This window comes from Austrofundulus limnaeus, unplaced genomic scaffold, assembly GCF_001266775.1.
Source record: "Austrofundulus limnaeus strain Quisiro unplaced genomic scaffold, Austrofundulus_limnaeus-1.0 Scaffold199, whole genome shotgun sequence".
Lineage (NCBI taxonomy): Eukaryota > Metazoa > Chordata > Actinopteri > Cyprinodontiformes > Rivulidae > Austrofundulus > Austrofundulus limnaeus.
In genome coordinates, this window is record NW_013952601.1 from 223621 (window position 1) to 234389 (window position 10769).

At 38.3% G+C, this 10769-nt stretch overlaps 1 protein-coding gene across 1 annotated transcript; it reads right to left on the reverse strand.

Moving 5' to 3' along the window:
* Positions 1 to 3899: 3899 nt before the first annotated feature.
* LOC106524760 (endothelin B receptor-like) lies at positions 3900 to 7338 on the reverse strand. The gene is made up of 7 exons (XM_014018704.1): positions 7105 to 7338; positions 6871 to 6983; positions 6470 to 6674; positions 6069 to 6209; positions 5850 to 5983; positions 4975 to 5083; positions 3900 to 4242 (listed from the first exon to the last, which is right to left on the reverse strand). Exons 1-7 carry the CDS (start codon positions 7336 to 7338, stop codon positions 4099 to 4101), a joined length of 1080 nt encoding a protein of 359 aa, XP_013874158.1. The 3' UTR covers positions 3900 to 4098.
* Between the last annotated feature and the right edge of the window lie 3431 nt (positions 7339 to 10769).

The following is a 10769-nucleotide window of genomic DNA, read 5'->3' on the forward strand; positions in this document are numbered from 1 at the left end:
TGGATGGATGGATGGATGGATGGATGGATGGATGGATGGATGGATGGATGGATGGATGGATGGATGGATGGATGGTAGTTTAAATAGTGATTCATCAGGTAGCTGTAGATGGCAACAATCTACATTGGTCTTAACTACCTTAACACTAGCATTTAGCTTGTCCATCAAATCAGATTTCAACATTTTTCCACCTGGTGTGATTCAAAGAGCTGCAGTATTTACAACAAAATCTATTGTCCATATTTTCAGAGCTTGAAAAGACAAAAAAGTATTTGCTAAATGTTGCCATTGTTACACTCTTATCACTTTATGGTGCTGAAAAACATTGCGTTGTCCAACTTCAACTGATGTCATGATGTTGTTTTACATACGATCACAGTGTTTTGTTTTGTTTTTTGTTTTTTTGTTTTTTTCATTTTTTAGACAGTTGGATGAGATGCTGACTCAAGTTGTCTCTCACGAGAAAATTAGTTTCTAGTTCACAAAAAAAAATTAAAATCTTGCTTATTTTCCAGTAAACAAGATTGGGTGCATACATTTTAAAAGTATTTCTTTGAATTTGTTACTGTTCAGTCTAGCTTCTGCAGCTACTTTAGTTTTTAAAAAACATATTTTTTTATCTTAAATACCCTCTGCCTCTTTGTGTTTGGGTCGTTCTCCTTCCCCATCATAAATCTGGACAAGAATAGACATAAAACCCAAGTTAGACAGCAAAGATAAAATGTAGTGGAGTGCAATAAGACYGGTTTTAAAGGTGCCTTATTTTTTGATGGGGGTACATGGGTGGGAGTAGGATTGAATGAAAAAATYGGCTTCAGCATAAATGAGCACGTCGAACCACCGTATCATGTCCAGCGCTGCCGGCTCTAATGGTCAAAGCCTCAGACACCATTTCTCTCGTGTCGAAGCAGAGGTGCTTGAGCGTTTGAGCACAGCGGGAAAAATAATTGTGAGTGGGCTGGAAAACATGCACGTTATTTATCTGTTCTCTTGAGATGTATTCTTGGAGTCTTTAACAACCATCAAACATGTTTCCAAGCAGATGGCTCACATTTATTTTTTTTTATACTGCAACGTGAAAATAAGACGCCATTTTTGAGTTACTTGAAGAAACAAACAATTCTCAGGTTTGGAAATGCACAGTTACTAAGCAAGTAGCTATCAATATTTGTAGGCACAATGTCAGACTCCAAGTGATGCTCCAGTGCTTATTGGATTTCATTCAGTAGAAGTGATTTGTGTTTGTGTTATGGAAGAGAGTGTGGAATAAGTGATWAACTATTTATCACTATTAAATGAAACAAGCTTTTGCTGAAGGAATGCTTATTGCTCGCCGCTTTGCAGGCTTACGTTTCAAATAAAGAGCTTGCATGATTTATTAGTACTCAGAGTATGTGATGGAGATGATTCACACCATATTTTAGCCCAAAGTTGTGTAAAATAGATTGAAGGAGCTAATTCTGTGCTTCATAAAGTCAATAAGCTATATTTGCTTAATTCAAAATGTAATTAGTTGTAGATTTGYATCCAGTGAAAATGTTTTGAGAGTAATAACTAAATGTTCACCACTTTTCATAACATAGTTTTACACTGAAACTACATATAGTGAAAAACCTTGTGAATAACAGGCATTGCTTGAAAAACATGCAAAGTCGTGCATGATCTAGTAGCACTTAAAGTGTGCTGAGGGTGACTCTCAGCTTCTATCACATCAAATTTAGCTCAGTATCTGGAAAATTGATGAGTTATGGATATTTTTATGCTTCCTAAGGTCAATTAACTGTGGCGTCTTGAATTAGGTTGAGTTTAAAAGTTAATGAGGTGCAGAAGCACAGCCAGTCATTACTTTCTGGATGTTTCAATAAAATCTGTCTTATGGTCCAAGCGCTAATTTGCTAACAAACAGGGTTGACGYCACTGCTTTAGTCAATGATGCCACATAATGTGTAGTCCTCAGAGTACATCTTGGGATTAACTCTCAACTTTTACCAAGTTTTATTTCAAAACCTGTCAAACTGACTGAGTTATACTTTTGTATAGGCTAAGTTCAAATGTCTGTCATCTTCAATAAATTTGACTCCAAATGTTAAACAGTTGTAAACCCTAAGAATTTGTTGAAAGTTGCTTTAAAGGACAGTTTGTTGTAAACTTAGAGACTATTATTGCAGAAAAGATATATTTAAATTCTGTTTGCATCATACTTTTCACCTGTTCCTCTGGCTCTGGGTCAGACTCTGGCTCCAACAGGAAAGGTTGGATGGACAAGACTTCCCTTGTTGACATGTTTTAATTAATGTATAAATAAAAAAAGTTTCTGTGCTCATTTAAACCCCTCTGTTAAGCTACAACGAACTGCTCTGGAAGCTGGAAGGCGCGTGGTCTGAAGCGCCTCATTTGGATGTWAAGAGACAGCACCAAAATGAGTTGATCTGAGACACACCTCAGAACAGGGGTGAAAGAGGGGCTTGTGGAGTTACAATAAGGAGGAATTCAGACCACTTTATATAGATTCCAAATGAGTGATTTAAATGTGAAAAAGAAAGATTTAAAAGCATATGCTGCAGACAGATAAGCTTGTCTCTAACAGTTAAAGCTTATTTTTATATGCAAAGATGTATTCAATCAAATACTATCATAGTATAAGTTATATGTCTTTCAGCTATAAGTATRCCAAGTTTTAGCTCAATACCTCTACATTTTACTGAATTATAGCTATTTTTGTATTAAATCATTTGGTGTCTATCCTGAATTTTAGTGACTTCAAAAGTTAATCAGCTCCAGACAGTCATCCAACAGCTACTTTCTGAGAGTTTTATTAGGATGCATTCAATGGTTCATAAGATATTTTACTAACAGAAACACAAATGAACATACACATAAAGCACAGGCTGTTGCACGATCGCCCACCACCAGGAAAGGCAGGTAATAACTGTATAAATGTGTTATTTTATTTGATGAAAAAAAAGGACTTTGTTCTAAGCTTTAGATAAAAACATCCTGAAGTCATGTCCTGATTACGCCACACTTTTACAGCATCTCCAACACCTCAGACATTCATGCGCATGCTTTATTCAAACGAGTGAATCTTTTACAMATGGCTGACTTTACTTTGACAAGACAAACTTTTTAATAGGCATTCCAGCTCCCAACACCCAGACACTTCCGCAGACTGACACAGCATAAACTGGAGGAGCGGCGCGCTATTTGTGCTTGTCCTGTGACAGGAAGACCTATCAGGTGCCACCCCCTAAACTCCCCCCCACCCTCCCTGCCTCCCATCCCTCTCTCCTCCTGACCTCATTCTGTCATCTTCGTTTTCCTTCCCCCCCACTCCCAGGTCTTTTATAAAGTGTCTCCATGCATTACACATTTAACAATGCATTAAAAATAGGCCACCATCAATCAGTTCATTCACTGGCAGAGACAGGATCTACTTGTGGCACCGATTTGATATGTTTTCTCGAGGTTCAAGGAGGGAGGGAGGGAGGGGGCTATAGACGCTTCAGATGCCGCGTTTTGTGCGAAACGCGAAATGAAAATGAAAATAACGTTTAAGTGCTTTGAAGCCCGCAGCAATAATTTAAATTTCGCTTGATCTCCCGCGGCACGCCGTCTTCTCCCGGCGTCCCGAAACAGATTGTATGTGAATGTATGCAGGCCGTGAGCCGTGACAAGATATCTGTTGATGGGTGCCAAGTCAACATCGCGCCCAAAACAGTGATTTGAGAAACTCGCAGCGCATGATACAAGGATAGGTACAAGGTAAAAAAAAAATCTGATGTAATGTTTGGAAGSGAGTCAAGCCTCAGGGGCAAATAATAGTCTGAACAGTCTGACTCCAGGTTGCTCATGCCAAAGCAGATGTTCAGCTGACGACAGCATTACAAAAGACAGTGGCCTGTGTTGTTCCAAAGCGGGGGGCTTGGGGGGTGGGGGGTGTATTTTGAGTTATCAGGATGGCATGTCAAGGTTGCCGAGCAACTGAAAGAGCTGCGTTTGTGTTTGTGTCGAAAGCCATATATATTTAATAAAGAAATATTGACAGGATCACAAAGTATTTTCACAGTTCCACATGAGTTTTGTTAACCCACTGAGGTGTTAACAGGTTGGGGGCGCGGGGTTCTCCGTCTGAGCTTTGATGTTGCTGCTTTGCTCCGAGGCCTGATCCTGCATTCTGGACTTCAAAACACACGGCAGCTCGTCGTCGGCTCGGCCAGGCAAACACGGGCCGCACAGACATGCCTAAAGAACGGCACAGAAAGATTCAGACGAGACACTTTTTCCATCAACTTCACAGGAAGAAGACGAAGAAGGAGAAGAAAAACCTTACTTATGTTGTCATTTCACAGCAAATAAGCCTCCATTCATTCAGACAGGACGTATCACAGGAGGTTTAATCGATAATGATTGTGTTTTATTCGTTTGAGTTGATGTTAAAAGCTTGAGTTTCTCCTTTAGTTGAAATTAAGTGCTAAATTGAAGCAAAATGTCTATGAATTTATACATAAATATGACACAAAACCATTACCGCAGAAGACAAACATTCACTAAGCGCTGCTTGGTGGTAAAATAAATCAGAGTGTTTCCAATATCTTCCTCAAGAGCTGTAATACAATAAAAGCTTTAAAAAAATGCCCTGAAGTTCTTTTTTTTTTTCCTTCTTGCTCATAACACGTCACTTTGATTCAGAGACTAAATATCTGGAAGGTTGCCAAATGTCTTTTTTTTTTCCCTGACAATGTTTTTCCAGACCATTTTCACTTATGACCCCCTCAGGTATGCTCACTGCAGTCTGGCAGCAGTCTTTACAGACATGACTCCATTATGTCCTACACACACAAACACACACACAAACACACACACACACACACACACACACACACACGAATGACACCTCATCTACCATAGGCCGCAATGTTTTCGACATACATCAGATTTGTCTGCACACAGAGGTAGAGCCATAAGAGCACTCACCTTGAAGCATTTCTTGAATCGCCTGCTGACGATGTACAATGCAATTGGGTTGATGCACGAGTTCAGCGATGCCATGTTGATGCCAAAATAGTCAAGAACMAGGAAGRCGCTAAAAAGAAAATCTTACACGTTAGGAAAATGTAATTACTGACAGAAAATGAAAGGTTCAGCATTTCTCGAATGCATWTCACCTGCCACTTTTATAAGAGACACATCTATTTTGATCAAACCTCGTAAATATGGTTGTGATGTCATGTAATATTATGACAGCTTGGAAGATGTTTGTGATTAAAGCAGATGTCTTCAAGGGGATCCTGATCCTTTTTTATTACTTTTTTTTTGTTTTTAAAGTTATTTCTTTAAACACACATAACCATGAATCCAACATGTAGCAAATTGAAAAACTGAGGCATAAAATAATGTGTTTCAATGAGACATACACACATTCTGCACACAACCCGTAATTGTGCTGTAACTTCTGCAATATTTCTACAACACTGCAKCTCCTAATAGTAATAAACTGATACAGGACAAAATGACAAGGAACTGGCAGAGAACACATATATAAATTTTAGCTCAATATCTGCACAGTTGGTTGAGTTGTAGCCATGTCTGCAGTGGTCATCTTGAATTGGATTGACTTTAAAAGTTAATCAGTTGAAAACGTAAGCCTAAGGATTATGCTTCTCAAATTTCATTAAATGTGAAATGATTAGTGATTAATGAGATATTGAGTCAATCGTTAATGGTAAAGTTTAAAAACATGGTTCAAAGTATGAGTTGGGCATACTTTTTAGCTRTCAACACATCATTTTTTTATTATTTCATACAATGATTTGCTAACACAGTAGACACACAAATAAATGACTGCTCACCTCAGTAACTGACACCTGTTCGGATCTTTCTGATCATACAWGGTTGACTTCAGGATTCGGCTCAGGTACAGAGGCAACCAGCAGAGCGCAAACACAACAACCAAGCAGAAGACGGTTTTTGCCACTTCTCGTTTCTTTAAAGACAATAGAAGCAGATCAAATTAAAATCCAAAACTGCAATAGATGTCAAATTGTTGCAATGGTGAGCTGTTGTGTAACCTGTTTGATGTGACCACTTAGTGAACGCTCTGTGTTTTTCAGAATCCTCTTGGTCATGAGCGCGTAGAAGACTGCGGTCCAGGCCAGTGGCATGCAGAAGTAGAAACCAAAGAGCCACAAGTCTTTTATAGCTTTATAAAACTGTAGAAAAAGAAATATGGCAACAAATGGTGATGGAGGTGGCATGATGTTGAACAGTTGCTATGATACAGCATCTGTGAAACAACCTTTGATGCACACATAAAGAGGCTAACAAGGACATGAACAAAACTGCACTTGACACTTGATGGCTTAAGTTTGARAAATGTATTAAAAGCATTACATATTTATGTTATTTTCAAAGGAAAATCTCTGAAACACTTGATCTGTTTGTTTTATCCCATTATATGGCATGGCATTACCTGCATGAACTGTGTGGTTTGGATGGGGTGAAGCAGGCATATCCTCAGATGTTTTTCTTTGTAGTCCATTGTTATCATATCAAAGCCGACCATTTCAGGGACCGCCAGCAGGATTGAAAAAAMCCATATCAGGGTTATTTCAATCGCCGTCCGCACGGAAACCCAAATGCCTTTGATTTGATTCCAAGATACAACRGCGCGGTATCTGCAAAATCAATGAGAAAATGTTATGGCTCGGGGAACTTTTTGCCTGGAACAATGATGCTTTTTTTTTTCTACCCAGCTGAAGATCATTTCAAGGACTAATGCTAAACAAATCTGTCTGCTTGATGAAATACAGATTGTAGCCCCCAAAWGCTATTTTCATGGAGGGGACAGAAACGTGGAGCTTATCTCCTTACCTGTCAACACTCAAAGCGCATAAGCTTAACACAGTAATCCCAACAGAAGTTTTCTGGATGAAGGGGACGAGTTTGCATAATAGTAAACCGAAGGGCCAATCCTCTGCCATGAGCTGCAACAAAGACAAGGAMATTTCTGTTAAAAATAACAATCAAGAGTGATTTTTTTTTGAGTGCAGAAAAACAAAATAAGGGCCAACATCAYGTCTAAACAGTTTACGGCAAATAACTCACCCTGTATGAGTTGATTGGAATGTCTATCACAATGTGGATCAGATCCCCTAAAGCAAGACTTGCAATGATAATGTTCGGACCACTTCTCATGCTTTTRTTGGCGTAAATGATTCGAAGCAGGGCTGAGTTTCCCACTATTCCGACAACAAACACCAGCAGAGAGACGGTGACGTTGACATATTTGAAGGCGTCTCTGAATCCAGTTGATTGCAAGCACATGGGTGGGTGCGCCATTTTTCCTCTCGTGACTTGGGTTGGATAGAGCAAGCTGTTGGAGTTCTGTTTTTCCAATATTAACAGAGCAGGGGACGCTGTTTCTGGGAGCTCAATTACAGGGAACACTTCTGAGTGCCGATCGTTGGCCCGTAATCCAACGAAAATATTTCCAAAACACAGAAGGAGAGTCATGGTCCTCATTGTTAATGATTTCCTCAAAACAGCTCTGCGGTGTTTCAGCCAAATGTGGACTAAAAATGAAAATAGCAAATAATTAGCATATTTGCCTTTTTGGATTTGCAGCAATGTACCAAGGGGGTGGAAGGGATTAATTTAATTTGCTGATCAAAAGGGAAGAAGAAACGAACAAACAACACTGACAGAGTGTGATACAGTGAATTATTCCAGCTTACCTTCAGATATACGCTCTCTGTGAAGCAAGTCTCTGTGAAACCTAAAAAAAAAAAACAGACTTTATGTTTTCTAATAAAGGCAGCTCTTTGTTACTGTGCCTGCTATAAATGTTTAAATCCAGCTGAGGGAAATCGGGAGGTTTTATAGACTGGGATACTGTTGTCAACATTAGTCATCGATCTGTCAGTAGTGACTGTAATTACTTCCCTTGATGCATCACCCTGAATAAAAGGATGGTGCTGAAGTGTACTGTCTGTTGTCATGGAGTGAGATCATTTTGGAGTCTTCAGTGGGGGGCATTATGTTACAAGTCCCTCCTTCCCCCACTGTCTTCATTTTTTTTCCCAAAAAAAGTCCTTTATCTTCTCTGAAATAAAGATTTTACACCAAATTCTGCAAAATGTGTATTTTAAACAAATGCAAGATATTTTTGTGCCTCCATCATTTTCTTTCAAGTCAATACACTGTGAAAAAAATATTTGCCCATAACACATTTCAGCTTAACATACCATTTCACTTTAACCGTTTATTTAAATAAAAAAATACATCAACTTTACTTTAAGGATCAATTAAGTTGATAGGTGAATTCATGCTTTTGCTTCATCCTGCTCTGACCTTCCCCAAAAGTTGATATTTATCAGTGGATTTAAAACAATTTTTCATTTAGGGAAGATTTACCTTTTTTTCCCCCATCACAACTACACAACAAATGGCAGTTTTGGAAGCAACTTGACAATAAAAATATTACACAATTATCATTTTATCATGGCAATTTAATTAGTGATTAAAAAAATAGAAACTGGCTTAAATCAGCTACAAAATGCTGGTTTGTTCAGTTTTTCTTAACCTGATACTACTCCTTGAAATTGTTACACAAGTTATGCTGTAGGCAGGTCCAAATGAGTTGTACACACATTTAGCTGGATTTTTAATGCAATAACTTCAACGTGTGTTTAATGAAAATGATAAATGTGAAAGTATAAAACATAACCACATGAGTCAAACTGCATCCCTCTACTTTTTTAATGAGTTTTATGCAAGTTTGAAAATAAAACCATWGATGTTTATTCAATTATCAAACCATAATCAAAGTAAATCACTCTAACTGAGTTCTTTTTAAAGAGAACAAAATTAAATTGCATTTATTAAACTTTCAAAGGTTGAACTAATGGATAGAATAAGACCTTCTGTAATTTCAYGGTGTTTCAGATGATATTGATGCCAGGCAACAACTTTAGAACGACAACAAAATAACATAGGAGTGGAACTTTACTTATATTCAGTAAGTTTTTGCTTCGTTTAACAGATCACGTTTTGAAAACATGTCTGCCTCCATCCCACCAGGAAGAAGCTGCCGCTGCCTCTCCTGAGAGTCCAAGAGAAGGTGACTTCTCCTCTCGACAGTTTTATGACAACTTGAAGWGCCTGGAGGAGCCCGAGACATGTGACGACAAGAGAGGTCCCATTGTTAATAACACACCCGACAACTACTCCAGCTCCCTTTTGAATGCTCAGATCTGTGCTTCACTGGYGACAAATGACCTTGAGAAAGTACGTGCTGGAATTTCTCCTCAAGAACAGGCTGAGGAAAGTGAGTTGGAAATCAAAAACGGTGACAAACATATTTAGCCTGACTGTCTGCACGCTCCTCATTATCACATCTTTTTGTTTCTTTTCTACGCAGGCCACTGGAGAGAGCCACGAGATTCAAACACATCAGGAGCAGAAAGGAATCTGTAAGAAGCTGCAATTTGAAAATGTTTGACAAAAATTCTTAAAATGAAATGTGACATRTTCTAATTCAAAGTTAAACCCTTGTATGGCTGCCTTTTTTTTTCAACCCACATTTTGAGAAGAAATACTGTCATTGCTTTGTTATACTTGCTGTTAACCAACACTTATGCATGCAGTGAACTTGAATTAAACTGCTTTTTTATTATGAAATGATTAATGATGGCATGCTTACTGGTTCAAAATTCCTCACTGCACTGACGTTGATGTATTTGTTCTCAAAACAGTGCTTTTTGAGATAAATATTATTGCCCATTGAACATGACCTTGATTGTTAGATGCAGCCATAAATCTGAAGTTACACAAATGTATTGTCATAATGTAATCCATTAAAATTATTGGATTTTTAAGCCTTTTTTGTAAGTTTTTGGATGAATGAAGTTTTGGTTGTTTATTTTTTTCCCCTTTGGATTTTTGAGGTGTTTCGGTCAGCTTTTTGTTTTATTTTGAAGTTGTTTTCCCATTGTGTAATGCTGGCTCAGTTTCCATATTTTTTCTTTTCTCCACATGAACTTTATTGTTTGCCTTTAACCTGCAATTTTATCATCCTTCCAGCATATATATACTCCCTGGTTTTCTTTGTTCTCTGCCAGTCCCTTGTCATTATGCCTTGATTCAAGGCTGTTCTGACAACCTGTTTTAGATTTATTTTATTGGCCTGTCTGCTCTTTCTGCTTTGAACTTCATCCTGACTGATCWGTGAAGGGCTTAAATGAGTTTTTCAGCTCCATTAAATATTTATTATGATAACACTGCAAGTATTGATTAAGTGTATTTTAGCTTTATAGCAATTTTAGCATGTGCCCTTGGCAGTCCAACAGATTGCTTGTACAAAATTAACAGGCATGATATTTTTGTTGTATAAATAGTGAGCACTACAGCCTGGATCTTGTTAGTTTAAAGTGTAATTGGAAGCAATTTACTAACATGTCTGTTACTGTGTTGTAATGGATATGTTTTCTGTATTGCTCTAGTAACTGATTTTTTTTTCTTTCCATCCTGTCATGGTCTTCTGAGCAGACCAGCCTCAACACATTTCATAGAGGTTCATGCATTGGATGGAAGATTTATTACTCTGGTGAGCACTCAAACACAGACAGATTGGGAGTGGGTGGAGCAGAGCTGCTCTTTCAGCTGTCAAGGTAAGCTGTGTCATCAGTTTTGGGTGAGAATGGGTCACCTGTGCCTGCACACACACACACACACACACACACACACACACACACACACACACACACACACAC